The sequence below is a fragment of the Rhinolophus sinicus genome, linkage group LG03 (assembly GCF_036562045.2).
Source record: "Rhinolophus sinicus isolate RSC01 linkage group LG03, ASM3656204v1, whole genome shotgun sequence".
Taxonomy (NCBI): Eukaryota; Metazoa; Chordata; class Mammalia; order Chiroptera; family Rhinolophidae; genus Rhinolophus; species Rhinolophus sinicus.
In genome coordinates this window covers 63,144,837-63,160,045 of record NC_133753.1, presented here as the reverse complement: position 1 = coordinate 63,160,045, position 15,209 = coordinate 63,144,837, and the positions used below count along the sequence as shown (strand labels likewise).

The window sequence follows — 15,209 nt, the reverse complement described above, 5'->3', positions numbered from 1 at the left end:
GTTCTGATATCCTAGCATTTTAGAAAGTAAAAATCATGGTCTCAAACATGCCTAGAATATTCTCCTAGAACTCAGTATCTCACGTTCCCCCTTGCAGCTTTCTGTAGTATTATTTTCCATTAATTTGGTGACCAGTCGTTTGATAGCCTGTATCAGTGCTGATTCAACCATGCGTCAGCAGTTCTTCACTAATTTTCAGTGTTCAACGTACTCAGTTATTCCCGTTTCATTTCCTGACAACGCCAGCACTTAATGGCAACACATACGTGTCCTTAGCCGGGTCCTTCTCTCTCGGCCATGCAGTCTAGCTACACGCTAGCCTCTCTCTTACTCTCATACTCATGATCTTTCTTCACGTCTATTTTTAGTTCTCCTGGCTCAAGCTTCTTCAAGCCACTGAAACACAGCCGTCACACTCTTTCTCTCCCTCTGGCACGTATGTGCTGGTAGGAGCCCCCCAAGTAAAAATTGCTGCAGAAATCCTTTCGTGTTTCTTCCTCAGGAAAACTTACGGCCTTGGGATCACAGCTCCGTTTTTAAGATGGACATAAGCTGGATGACCTTCTGATGGACGTAAACCTGAGTTGGATGTGGACATTTTTCTTTCAGATGACAGAATCACTCCAACCTCCCCTTTGCAGTTGCTTCCTTTCCCTGAAGGTAGCTGTATCTTCTTTTCTTTAAAAAGCTTTTTCTTCCAAATTTGCCTGCCATGCCGACCATCATTAGCGCGGCTGTGGCCCCACAGACAGGGACTGAGCCCAGATCCCCAGGGCCGATTCCCCATCCAGCCCAGGGCAAGACCACCGAGGCTGGCGGCGGAAACCCGAGTGGCATCTATTCAGCCATCATCAGCCGCAATTTTCCCATTATCGGAGTGAAAGAGAAGACATTTGAGCAGCTTCACAAGAAATGTCTAGAAAAGAAGTTTCTTTATGTGGATCCTGAGTTCCCACCGGATGAGACCTCTCTCTTTTATAGCCAGAAGTTCCCCATCCAGTTCGTCTGGAAGAGACCTCCGGTGAGTAGCTTACTGGTTGCTGGTTGGGGTTTTTGCCTCCGAAAAGTCCTCCCACTCAGCACCTCCCCACAGCTCAGCTGTGCACATGGGCGCTGAGGGAAGGATCCTGGCAGCAGCTCCACTGGGCTCTGTCCTCAGGTGAGGCAGGGCTGAGTCTCACTCTTGGTCTCAGTCTTTATGGGAAAAACAACAACAATAATAATTTTAAAAAAACCTTGCTTTTTATAAAAGTAATTGGAAGTCAGTTGAATTCATCCTATAAAAGTAAATATTCCCTTCCCAGAACAAATTTCAAACAGTCCAGATCAGGCCTCTCTGTTTAAAAATCTCACATCTTTATAAGATTTCTTCAATTTCTTGGGCTAAAATCATGTTGCTCTTCTTCAGTTTGCCAGTAGCCGTGTCTTTTTGAGACACAGAGGCCCCAGAAAGAGGAGAGTGACAGGCAAAGACTCCTGTTTCCCCGTATAAAAGGTTAGACTTTGTAGGGAAAACCCTAGCAATTGTTTTGTCCATATTCCTCCCTTCACAAAGGAGGAAATAAAGACACACCCGAGGGAAGTACAGCCAGCGAGCGCATGACAGCCCCGATTAAAACCCTCTCTCTTTTAGGTAACTCTTCCAGCCTCTGGGTTTCATTTACAGTGATCTACCAGAAGGAAAATCATATTCCCCTGGCTCCCTTCTCTGATCATACCTCCAGTATGACTCTTGTTCTTAATTCAAGAAATACTTACTGAGCATCTATGAGAGGCAGAAACCAGGCAAGCAGCTGGGGAGACAGCAGTAAATATGACAAAACTTCCCGCTCTCTTGGAGCCTAGAGTCCTGAGGTTAAGAAGGGCATGGAACAGGAGAGATGACTGTCAGGTGACAATGTTCAGGGAATCATAAGGCAAAGAGAGCTAACCTAGTCCAGGGAGAGAAACCCTCCCTGAGGAAATCATTTACTCTGAGGCCCAATGCTTTCATTAGATTAATCAAGTTAAGCTGAGGCCCAATTGCTGTTCATTTGCCATGGTTTTCTTTTTAATCTGAGATGAAATATCCAATCCTGTTGTCACCCTGTGTGTTCCCCAGGGCTCCTTTCCTCTCCTGACAGTTCTGTAGTAAGGCCCGTGACTGTCCTGAGCACCCTCAATTTAATTTAGAAGTGAGGACTTGAAAGAACTTTATTCTCCAACCCCGTTGCTGCCCTGCTGCCAGGGTACAGGGACATGTCGCCACCCTCCAACCCCCGCCCCCTGCTGACATATCTTCTATGACACCAGTCTGCCCCCATTCCCCATGCCTTCAGGATTAAGTCCAAACCTCTTAACGGAGATATGGCCCTTCTCAAGTTTGCCCTGCCTACCTGTCTGTCTCATCTTCACCCTCTCTACGTGGAGCCTGACACATTCAGCTGTGCTGTTGTTCCAAGTCTTCTCACACCTGAAGGCCTTTGCTCATGCTGTCTGTCTGTCTGGAATGCCCTTCTTGTTTTTATCTGATTTGCTCTTCTTCACCCGCTTTCCAAAACTCTATTCAGGTGTCACTTCCTTTGAGCTTTCTCATCTTCTGAGATCAGGGTCCATTTCTGTTCATCTTTGGGCCCCCTTACCCAGCAAAGGGCCAGGCCCTCAGTAGATAGCTGCTGCTGGTGAATGAAACCCCACATCTGAAGGCGCTGACCACCAAGCGACAAGGATCGCCCTGCATTCCAAGTCTGGGAGTTCCTAAAAGCCTTTCCAATAGTACTGCAGAGAAAAAATGTAAAAACTTACAAATATTGTATATAGTGAAATCCTTGGTGGATTTTCATCTTAAAAGCTAGACTTGCATGCTAATAAAAATCTTTTAAGGGTTTATTATACTCTAAACACTAGCTCTGTCCTGAAAGTTACACTGTCAGTGTCAGCACGACATGAGAGGCACAGAAGACCTATCTGTTCCAGACTGTGCTCCCTGAATTTTCTACTGTTGCTAAAGGTCCAGATAGCAAAGCCCACTCTTCATTAATATGATCCTGTCCCCTGGGGTTAAGGTTGGGGAATGCAGCCTATTGGGCTTATTAGCATAAATTAGCATGCAGAGAGATGGTCAGAGTTGGAATGAATCTTGGAGATGTGGTTCAGCCCCCTCACATGCAGGTGAAGTGATTAAGGTCCAGAAAGGGCACATGACTTATCTATAGTCACACGAGGTGATTGAAACGGAACAAATGACTTCTGAACTTCCTGAAATTTGGAGACATACGTTGTCCATATACCCCATCGATGTAGTGACCTTTGCCATGCGTGAGCAGTCAGAAAAGGAGACTATATCCTTCCTGCTTTTACTGTCTAAGGCACAGAGTCATTGAAAACCATTGAAGAAAAATCTGAATTTTTCTTCACAATCAGGTATGACTTATTACAATCAGATGACGAGGCTGAGGATGAGGATAGTGATGAAGAAGGGTGAATTAGTGATGGCCAACTATAATTCTAGCTAAGAACATGCAGCACTTTCAGCCTTTTCCTCTTGAAAAGAAGAGAGACCCAGGCCACGTGTCCCCACATCTATAATCTCTTCTCACAGGGATACCAGTGCTCCCTCACTGCCTTCCCTCCCCTGTGAGGGAGCATCATGCATTGAGTCTCCAGGCCAAACTGATTCCTCTCACCTTTCCTCATATGATCTATTTCTAGGAGCAGAAAACATACAAATCCTACAATACTTCCCAATTTTTAAGCCAAATGTTCTTGATGGCAAACCCCTCGGTAGAAAAGAATGGCTTCTAGAATAGGGCTTCTGGGAGACTGATGACTCTTGTGGGCAACACGTGTTTCATTCTCCGTGGTAGTGGCTTCAGTCCCACAACACAGATGACCTCTCTCCTCTCCTGGATGATTTGTAAAGAGAACCTTACCTGTGAAGCCCAGCCCCTTTCTTTGTTGTTCCTCCTGGGAGCAAGCTACCTGCTCCTTCTTATGGCAAGTTTTACAGAGGCAAGTTCCTGTGGGGAGTCCTGCAGAAGTCCTGCGCCACCTGGGCCACCTGCTACTACTACTGATTAACAGTTATGGTCACAGTTAATCTTGATTGAGAACGCACTGTGTGACATATGAGTACTTCCACACGGTAACTCATTTAATCTTCACAACAACCCTGTGAGGTGAGTTCCTTATTGTCCCCACTTTGCAAATGAGGAAACTGAGTCTCAGGTCTCTTGCTGCAGATCTCCCAGTTGGTAAAGAGTGGTGTTGGGATTCAAACCCAGGCAATCTGGCTCTAGCGCCTTATCTCTTAACAATGAAATCTATCTCATTCTGGGATTTAGAAGCCAATGTCAGATTTATCAACAATAAATGTGGCATTTTGGACTCCCTCCTGCCCTATACATATGTCTTACTCCTCCATTGGTTCAAAAGTCAGGCATAGAAACGAGGTGTTATTTATTGGGCCTCCACAAGCCACATCAGGCATTGAACGGCACCTCAGGGTTGGGCCTCTGTGAGCAGGACATAGGATGGCACAGTGGCCGAGAGCCACGTCTCACTCACGTCAAGTCCTGGGCCTGATGGTCACGTAGTTTTCTCTTTTCCACAAGTTCCCCTCTGGAAAATGGGGAATAATCGTAATAGAAGAACCTATCTCATAAGGTTGTTGTGAAGATTAAGTGAGTTAACGCACACTGCAAGCTTACAGGCCGGGCATTGGCTGAATGCCCAAGAAACATGGACTGTTCTAATCACCATCTACATCTGCTGTGTAGTCTCTTAAAAGAGACAACATCATAAACATCTTTTCATCTTAATTTGTGTCTATTAACCACAGCAATGTATCTGAGTACTTCGTGCCTGGTCTAATTGAATTGGTCCAACTGAATATGAGGATATGTGTGTGAACAGTCCCCTCACGGGAAGGCGATTGCTTATTCTTTAAGACAATTGCAGTCAACTAAATATATTGAATATAAAATGTGTGTTTGGTTATAAAAATGCAAGTGTTATCAAGCACCTCCATCTTACGCCCCAGGTCTTCCCCTAAGAAATCTGCTCTCCCTTTCTCCTCTGCCCTCCAAAGCTCCTGGCGCTGACAGCTGGGACTCTGCATTTTCCCTTCGCAATTTTCTGCTCAGTTTTTTTTTGTTTCCATTAGCTTTTAAGGGTAGGAGAATTTTCCACCTGCCACTTATCTCCAGATGCCGTGCTTTATACTTTGCTGGCAGTGTCTAGACCTCTAGTAATAGGCTGCCTAACCTACCGCTTCCTCTCAAGTCCTGTCCCCATCCCTCCATCTTTTCAGGGCCGCACCTTCTGCTAATTCAGAGCTGGTTCTCATCTTCACCCACATTTCTATGGTGTATGCTTTCCTTCTTACCTGGTTTTATGATTACAATCCCAGTCCAGTTGTGCTCATCCCACTTGGTCTAACCTGCTCTTGGCCCTGCTCTTCTATACGTCTTGGACCAGCTAATTCCCTCTGCCAACGTCTGGACCTGAGGAAACCTCCCTCCCAGGGAGGAAACAGCTCCTTTATGCTCTAAACAGGTGATTTTATGTCACTGTAGCTCCCACACCTGGAAAGCTCTTGAATTACAGTCTTTTTAAGGATAGAGTTTAGGTAAGTTTCCCAAGCTGCAATTTATCGTGAATCACATTTCAGCAAGTCTCAAAGATTTTGGTGCTGGTATTTTCTTGATTTTATCAGAGGGAGTACACAAGTCATGACAACCACCCAACTGACTGCAACAGAAGGAAGCTTTCTAACATTAAGATGTATCACAATTTCAGAGATGTTAAAATGCGAGGCGGACAAAGTGCTTTAGAATGGAAAAATAAGACAAATAAGACCCCTTTCCCAGTTACTCACAATTCTGCCATTTCCTCCCTCCTCCTCTTCCCAAACCATTTCTTTCTCCCATGCTGCCAATCGGCACAGAGCCAACCATACCTGCTGGGTTTTGCTGCTGTCTGGTTGACCAGGTCTCCTGCCCCTTCCCAAGTCCTCATCGTCCTAGCAGAACCACCTTCTCCCTTGTACAAAAGGCTGTTACACTAGGGGGAAAAAATCATTCCATTCTTCAGGTTAGGTCTTGTTACTACCACAAAATTATCTTTGATTTTTTAAACCTGTTTAGCCAAATGTACTTAACACATGTGAGTCCTTAGCATGGCAAACTCTTCCTCTTCTCTCTTCAAGAGGAAAACTCATAAGAAACAATTAGAAAGATTCTTGTGATTACAGAAAATAAATTCTTTCTGGGGGTGGACATGATTGTTTTCTGGGGGTGGGGGGAAAGGAAAAAAAATGCTAGTTTACTTACAAGAGGGAGGACAGCTAGAAACCGAAGGTGAGTGAGGGAAACAGGAGGCCACACACCTGTGTTATCCTTGCACTTGACCTGACCCTCAAAGACATCTTTATTGATGAATTTGTGAAATGCCTGTGGCAAGTAACTTTTGGGTAAAGGGCAGAAGTTGGTATCGATTTACACAGGCAGGACTGAACCAGCACAGCCCGAAGTCAGAGTGTAGAAAGCAGTGGGGCGGGGCGGGGGGTGGGTTGGGAAAGGGAAGCTTGAAGAAGCAAACTGCCAGAAACCAATGAACTCTGGTGGGATGAGGAGGCTTTGCCCTCGCAGGCTACGAAGTGGAGGTCTGAGCTCTCCAAGGAACCCTGCAGCCCCGGCTAACACCTGGAAGTATTCTGCTGAAGAAAAGCTGATGCTTTCTTTACCATTTTCATCCAAACTTCAAGTTTAAAGAATCACCATTAGAACTTTTAGAAGTTTATGATATACTCCTAGAACACCAGGAATCTAGTATAAAAACTGATCTTAAAAACTTATAAATCAGAGGATTGAAAATGTTTGGGAACTGCTTCTTTTAACCATTCTAGGTGACAGGTTTCTTTCCTGATGTTAAGGTTTTGAAGAGAAAATGGATGCCCCTGTTCTTCAATAACCTACAGTTAGTACTTTTCACAGTCTGCAAGTTCATCCTTATTTCTTGCCAAAATTCCACCAGCCACAATTTAGCACATTATCTCTGGCTCTGAACCAGAAGACAGTAAAATAGAACCAGCTGGTTACCTCCATATAGTGTCTCCCTATTCGTAAATAATGTCATCCTTCCTTTAGTTGCTTCAGCTCAGATAGTCATAAAACTCCTCGAACTTTATACCCCACAAGTGTTATTTTCCCAACACTGGGTATGTCGGTGATGTGATCCCCATACAGTCGAGCCTCGTTAGTCATGGATTCTAGATTTGTAAATTCACCTACTCCCTAAGATTTATTTGTAACCCCACAATCAAAATTCGTGGTGCTTCTGTGGTCATTTGTGGACGTGTGTAGGACAGCGAACACTCTGAGTCGCTCTATGCACATGTTCCCAACTGAACCCAAACAAAACGTCACTCTGCCTTCCTGTTTCATGTCTTTGCATGGTCTATTTAGTGCCACATTTTTCACATTTTTGTACTTACTGTTGGTGTTTTCTCTGTTTAAAATGTCTCCCAAGCATAGCACCAAAGTGCTATCGAGTGTTCCTACATTCAAGAAGGCTGTGATGTGCCTTAGGGAGAAAATACACGTGTTAGATAAGCTTCATTCAGGCAAGAGTCGGTGCTGTTGGCTGTGAGTTCAATACTAATAAGTCAATACTATATATTAAATAAGGTGTCTTTAAACAAAAACACACATAAAATAAGGTTGCGTATTGATCAGTTGATGAAAATGTTGTGATCAGAGACTCACAGGAATCTAATCCTGTATTTCCTCTAGGAGCAACGGGTCAGCATTCACTCCTTCAGTACTCACAGCGACTTTATAGGACGTTACCACGAATGATGAGAATCAATTGTACTTCCTAGGTTCTCTGTATTCTGAAACATCACAGCTTGAAACAACACCCTATTAAGAGTCAGATCAGTAGGAAACACTGCAACAGATTTTAATCCATCGCAGTCATTATTCTTTTTGATGTTCATGTTGTGCCGTCTTTGGACAGTAGGAACCACCTACAAGTTACCTGTATAATTTGACAGGACCCCATTCATCTGAAATAGCTTCCTTGTTTTCTGGCCACAACAAAAAGTCTGAGGCTCATCTTCTACATTTCTTGCCCCAGACCTGGAGTGAATCCTCTCTTCAAGGAGCCGGGTTCCTTTTAGTCTGAAATGGAAAGAAAAGGGGTGAAATGTAGCAGATAATGACTACCGACTTCCTAGGACTCAGTGCTCGGCCATTACATCAGCCCTCTGAAGGTGGACGCTTTCTGACAACCCGTGGTGACACCAGAGGTCTCTTGCTCTAATGACCTCTTCCGTGTACCCCACGGCGTCTATAATTAACACTCGACCCTACGTATCTTCCCAACCAAAGGTTCCCTTGATCTGTGTTACTCAGTTCTGAAAAGAAGAACTCCTGTGTTGGCACAAAAGAAGTTACTCCATGCCAGTGTGAGATGACAGGGAGGGAGCAGAACTGCAGGGGAACCTAGGCTGTGAGCAGTGAGCCTCTGTTCCTAGGGCCTAAGTCCCACTCGGGTGTCTCTCAGGGATATTATTTATCTTCCTGTGAACTTGGCTTGGCAGGAGGTCTCCTTGTAGTCTGTTTTAGAGTGTCATCTGTCAGTTTACAGAGAAGCGGGATCACTGGGCTAGACACAAGAGCAAGAACTGAGAGCATTGTGCACAGTGGTTAAACAGCAGGATTTAGAACCAAACAGACCTGCTCTGAACCCTGGCAAGTCTGCCACTAGCAAGGCACATAACATTTCTAAGTTTCACTTTTCTCTTCTGTACTGGGGATAACGATATTCTCATCTTCTGGCTGCTCTGAGCCAGCATGCATAAAGCCCTCCTACGTGCTCAGGGTAAGGCAGGCTTACTATTGGCCTAAGCGGCAAAGGGCAGGAGCGTACCACAATGATGAAGGGCACAGGCTTCCAAGTCACACAGACTTGATTCAACTCCCAGCTCCACCTCTTCATAATGTGACCTCACGCAAGTTGCTGGCCATTCCTGGGTCTCAGTTTCCTCATCTGTGAAAAAAAAACAATGAAACATCTCACTTTCATTGAGTTGTTGTAAGGATTAAATGAGATGCTGTATATGACATGCTTAACACAATGAGTCAATAAGTAGAGATGCTAGTGATTGAAAGGCTAAATGAGGTGCCCAACTGAGAGCCAGACCTCCCTCTCTCTGCTCAGCAGACAATCAGACAGTGCCATTCATGGTTTGGTGAAAGTGGTAATTCTATAAATAACGTGCAGGGCTGCCTCCTCTTACATCCCAAAGACAGAAGCTCCTCCTGAGAGTCATGATGGGGACAGAGTTCTAGACATCACCGTGAACATGCTGAAGTTACTCAGCAATGTAACGCTTCCGATGGGAGCGGCAGGGACAGAAATAGCCAAGAAATGTATGAAAACATGCGTTTCCTGGATGATGAATATGTCAGACCATCTTGTCATACATTTATGTATTTCTTGTCCATTTGTTATGTTGCTGTCCATGAAATACCTGTTAATGTCTTTGGCTCATCTTTCTATTGTTTGTCTTTTTCAGCTTGAATTGGAGGCTTTCTTTGTATAGCCTAATACTAATCATTTATCGGTTAGATGTGCGATAAATACCTTCTCCCACTTTATGGTTTGCCTTTTCACCATCTTAAGGGTATTTTTATTTAAAAACGTCTTAAATAAAAGTTCTAAATTATTAACAATCCTTAATTTATTATTTTTTTCCTTTATGGTTAATGTTTACGTGTGCTGTTAAAGTTTTTCCTAAACCAAAGTCGTTCTTCTTTATTATCATTTAGAAATTTTATTTTTCTGCCTTTATATTTGTGTCTATAATCTATCTAGAAACAATTTTTGCACGTAAGCTAGGGATCACATTTTGTTGTTTTTCCATGGACTATGGATAGTGAAAGGCCCCAGCGCAATTTATTAAAAAGACAATCCTTTCTCCACTGTTTTGCAAGGCCACTTTTTAAGTAAATCAAGTGTCTACCAATGTGTGGTTCTGTTTCTGCACTCTCTGTTGTGTTCCATTTGTGTTTATTTATCTATTTTTGTGCCAACATTATACTTTGTGCCAATAAGTCTTGACATCCAATAGAGGAAGTCCTCTCAACTTGCTTGTCTTCTTCAGTACTGTGTTAGCTGTACTTGACTCTTTACCTTTCCACTTGAATTTAGAGGAGTATTGAGTTCCACAAAAAATCCTGTTGGGATTTTCATTGGGATCACATTGACTCAATATAGGAAGAATGTACATCTTGTCATTACTGAGTCTTCTTATCCGTGAAAAAGGGATGTCTATCTATTTAACTAAATTTTATAATTTTCACCATAAGAGTCTTGAATATCCTTTGTCAGATTTATTTCTAGGCATCTTTTGTTGTTGTTATTTTTATAAATGGCATCTTAAAATTGTACCCTATTTCTCTGGCATAAACATTCATTTGACTCTTGTATCCAATATATTTACTAAACTGTTAGTAATTCTAAAAATTTGATTGCAGATCCCAGGTTATTGGTCTGTGGACTCCATGTTTCTATATAGTTAGGTGATTTGCAAATAATGACAGGCCCGCTTGGCACATTATGCACAACTGTATTCAGCAGCCTAATTCTTATTTTATTGCACCAGCTAAACCCTCCAGCATAATATTAATAATACAGAAGTTAACATAAATCTTTGTCAGTTCCCAAATTTAAAACAAATATTCTTTTTTAAATTAAATTTATTGGGGTGACAATGGTTAGTAAAATTACATAGGTTTCAAGTGTACAATTCTGCAATATATCATCTATGTATCACATTGTATGCTCACCACCCAGAATCAACTCTTCTTCCATCACCATATATTTGACCCCCTTTACCTTCTTCTACCATCCCCCCACCTCCCTTACCCTCTGGTAACCACTAAACTGTTGTCTGTGTCTATGAGTTTTTGTTTCTTTTCTTGTCTTGTTTGTTTGTTGCTTTCAGTTTTATATCCCATATATGAGTGAAATCATAAGGTTCTCGACTTTTTCTGATTTATTTTGCTTAGCATAATAATCTCAAGATCCAGCCAGGTTGTTGCAAATGGTAGTATTTCATCTTTTCTTATGGAAGAGTAGTATTCCATTGTGTACATATGCCACATCTTCTTTATCCAATCATCTATCGAAGGACACTTTGTTTATTTCCTTGTCTTGGCCACCATAAATAATGCTGCAATAAATATCAGAGTACATACATCTTTATGGATAAATATTTTCAGATTTTTGGGGTTGATACCCAGGAGATGGATTGCTGGGTCATATGGTAATTCTATTCTTAATTTTTTGAGGAACCTCCACACTGCCTTCCATAGTGGCTGCACCAATCTGCATTCCTACCAACAGTGTATGAGTGTTCCTTTTTCTCCATAGTCTCTCTAACACTTGTTATTATTTGTCTTGTTGATAATAGCTATTCTAACAGGTGTGAGGTGATATCTCATTGTGGTTTTGATTTGCATTTTCCTGATAGCTAGTGAAATTGAGTATTTTTTCTATGTATCTGTTGGCCATTTTTTGGGAGTAGTTTCTGTTCATGTCCTCTGCCCTTTTTTTTAATTGGACTGTTTGTCTTTTTGTTGTTGAGTTGTATGAGTTCCTTATATATTTTGGATATTAGCCCTTTATCGGAGACATTGTTTGCACCAGTCTTCTCCCATTCACTTGGTTGTAAAGGGAATATTCTTAATGTTTCACTGTTGAATAAATTTGCTGTAGACTTATTTGTAAATACAACTTATCATTAAGAAGTTCCCCTCTATTACTGCTTTACTAAGAATTTCTTTTAAAATCATAAACAGTTGTTAAACTTTATCCAAAACTTTTTCTGCATTTGTCAAGAAAATCATGTGATTATCTTCCTTTAAACAGTTAATATACAAAATTATATTAATAGAGTTTTCTGATGTTGACCCCTGGCATTCTTAGAATAAATCGAACTTAGAACGTATTATCATTTTTATATAGGACTGGATTTTAGTATGCAAATCTTTTATTTAGATTTTTTATTTAGATGCTCATTAGTGAGATTGGCTTATTATTTCCTTTTCTTGTGCTGTCCCATTTTGTTAGCAAGGTTATACTAAATGATGGGGCAAGTTCCTTCCTCCGTTTTGTAGAATAGATTGTGTAAGATGAAAACATTATGTTCCTTACATATTAAGTAGAATTCTGCCAAGGTTTTCTTAAGGGAAAATATTTATTTATTGATGCAACCTCTTCAATAACTATGGGATCACTTGAAATTGTTTTTCTTCTTGAGTCAGTAGTAATATTTATTTTTCTAGGACTTTGTAATGACGCTTTTTATCTCTAAAAAAGCTTCTTTTTGCTTTAAAGCCAATCTTATTGGATATTAATGTAGGTACATAAGCTTTGGGATAAGTTTTTGCTTGATAATATTTTTTTCATTCTTTTATTTCCAACATTTCTATTTCCTGATGTCTTGGGTGTGTTTTTTATAAACTGTTATAACTTTTTAAAATCCAATCTGAAAACCTTTGTCTTTTAATTGAAGATTTTAGTTTATTTACATTGATTATGAGCATTGATATATATTTTTAAAATTTATTTCTATCATCTTAACCACAACCTTTCTGTTTGTATTGCTTTTTAAATGCTACTTCTTTTCTCTTTATGCCTTTTTAAAAAATCAATTAAAATTGTTTTCTCTCATTTTTTTCTTCCTACAAGTTTGAAAATTATTAACTAGTTCTGTTTTTTTGGTGATTGCCCTAAATTGCTAACATACATATTTATCATGACAGAGCCTGAAATTGTTTAATAGTTTTATTTTCCTCACAAACAAATGAGAACCATAGAGCACCTTAACTCCAAGAACTCCCAACTAATACGCCATTGTTTTCAAAATTTTAGCTCTATTTTGATTTTTCACCTTAAAAATTAGAAAACAATGTAATGTTTAACACAGTCAATATTTGCTTAGATTTATGCATATACATGTTTATCTATTTCTTTGTTTAATGTTCCTTCTTGAGTCTTAGACTTTTCCTTCTAGAATATTTTACTTTTTCCTAAAGTACATTGATTACAAGTTCCTTTAGTGAGGTTCTATTTGTAGTAAGCATTCTCAATTTTTATTTGTATGCAATTTGCTTTTACTCTTGTAATCAATTTCCTGAGTAAACAGTTCTAGGTTGATTCTCACTACTGTCTTCTGGTATACATTTTTGTTGAAATCAGCAGTCATTCCTAATGGCTGCTGTCCCTTAATAGGTCATCTGCCTTTTCTCCCTGACTTCTTTTAAGACCTTCTCTCTATGGTATTCTGCAATGCCACTATGTTGTGTCTAAACATATATTTCTTTATATCTTCCCTGCTTAGGATTCATTGGGATTCCTGAATCTGAATCTGAGCCATTGACCAATTGTAGAAAAATCTCTTAAAATATTAATTCTCCCCACACTTTCTATTATTTTCTTCTAGAACTCCAGCTAGCTATGCTCTGAACTTACCTTGCTTTATCCTGCATATATCTAATATATCTTAACCTCCTTTTTCTTTCTTTTAAAAAAATTTTTCATCTCCTTGATTCACTGTGTGGTATTCTAGGTAACTTCTGATCTAGCTTCCAGTTCACTGTTTCTCACTTCAACATCACCTCATCTAATTACCGAATTATTACATTTATGTGTGAACCTTAACTGGGTTCTGGTTCAAATAATAAAAGGAGCCATAAAAGATATTTGAGGAACAAATGAAGAAATTAGCATGTGCATTTGGATCTTGGATAATATTAGAGAATAATAGTCTATTTCCTTAGTGATAATGGCCATACAGTCAGTAGGAGAGTATTCTTGTCCTCAGGAGGTACCTACTCTATCCTAAGTATTTAGGTGTGAAGTGTCATGATATCTATGACATCCTTCAAATGGTCCAGCAAAAAAAATAAAATCTATATATACATATATATAGGTAAAACAAAGATGGCAAAATATTAACAATTGTTAATCTAGATGTAGGCTACATGGGTGTCCATTCTTTAAACTTTTCTGTAAGTTTGATATTTTTCATAATAGGAAGCTAGGAAATTAGGATAGCAAAGTTTAAAATTTCAATAGTAGGGTTAATATAAAATTAAAAGGAAATCTAGACTACAGAACAAACAAAAATAGAAAAATACAATAAAATTAGAGGAGGTTTAACATCTGATTTTTAGGAGTTCAAAATTTAAAAAAAAGAAAAGAAAGAAAAGCATTGAAAGGGATAGAAATGTCAAAGAAATAATAATAAAATAATATCCTGGAACTGAGGACAAAAGTCTCTATGTTGAAAACAGTCACTGAGTGCTCAACACAAAGAATTAAAAAATAAACTCACACCAAGGTGCATAGATGTGGCTTTTGGGATTTGGTATTTTTGGATGGGAAGGGAAAAAACCCTAAGAGCTTTCAGGGGGAAAAGACAGGTCACATACAAAGGCATGTTCATCAAAATTGCATTATACTTCTCAACAATGCCAGATAACTAGGAGGAATAAAACAATGCCTTAAAAATTCTGAAGAAAACTGGGTTTCAACTTAAAATACCTACCTAAATACTTAAAATACCTAACCAAATTCTCAGTCACGTGCAAAGGTAGAAAAGAGTTAAACCATCAAGGACTCTGGCAGTATACTTCCCACACACCCATTCTTAGGAAGCTGTGGGTAGTGTGCCAATAAAATCAAGGAGTAAACCAAAGAAGAGTTAGAATTCTAGAAACCGAATTCTACCCAGGAGAAAGGTACAGTCAGTGCCAGGCCCCTGCTCCAGTCCTGGAGAGCAGCTGGTCTGGTTCGGATGGGAGAAGGAGGTTGAAAAGGAAGGCCTTGGTGAAGAAGCAATGGAACTGCAAGGTTATCTGATGAATTTAAGTTTTTGGAAAAACTATTGCTGGGAAAAGCATTGATAGATACATAGAAAAAAAGAGAATAATAAAGAATAAGAGAAAGGAAACATTCATACAGAAAAGGAATGTAACACAGGGTACCACCCTGGCTAAGAAGTGAACAATAATTACCTAATCACACTAAAGTAAGTACTGAATTTTAATTTTACCGTCATTTGTGACATAACTATTTGGGGACGATGGTGAGCAAAGTATAATGTGAGAAGCCTAAATCTCATTTACCAAAATAGGAACTCTATGGATACTTTC

The 15,209-nt window shown here is 40.1% G+C and overlaps 1 protein-coding gene across 1 annotated transcript in view; it reads left to right on the top strand.

The window, feature by feature from the left end:
• Positions 1–390: 390 nt before the first annotated feature.
• CAPN3 (calpain 3) overlaps positions 391–15,209 on the top strand; it is a 44,749-nt gene continuing 29,930 nt past the window's right edge. Inside the window, exon 1 of the mRNA XM_019725413.2 lies at positions 391–1,021. Coding sequence (XP_019580972.2) covers positions 713–1,021 — 309 coding nt within the window. The 5' untranslated portion in view covers positions 391–712. The remainder of the gene's footprint in view (positions 1,022–15,209) is intronic.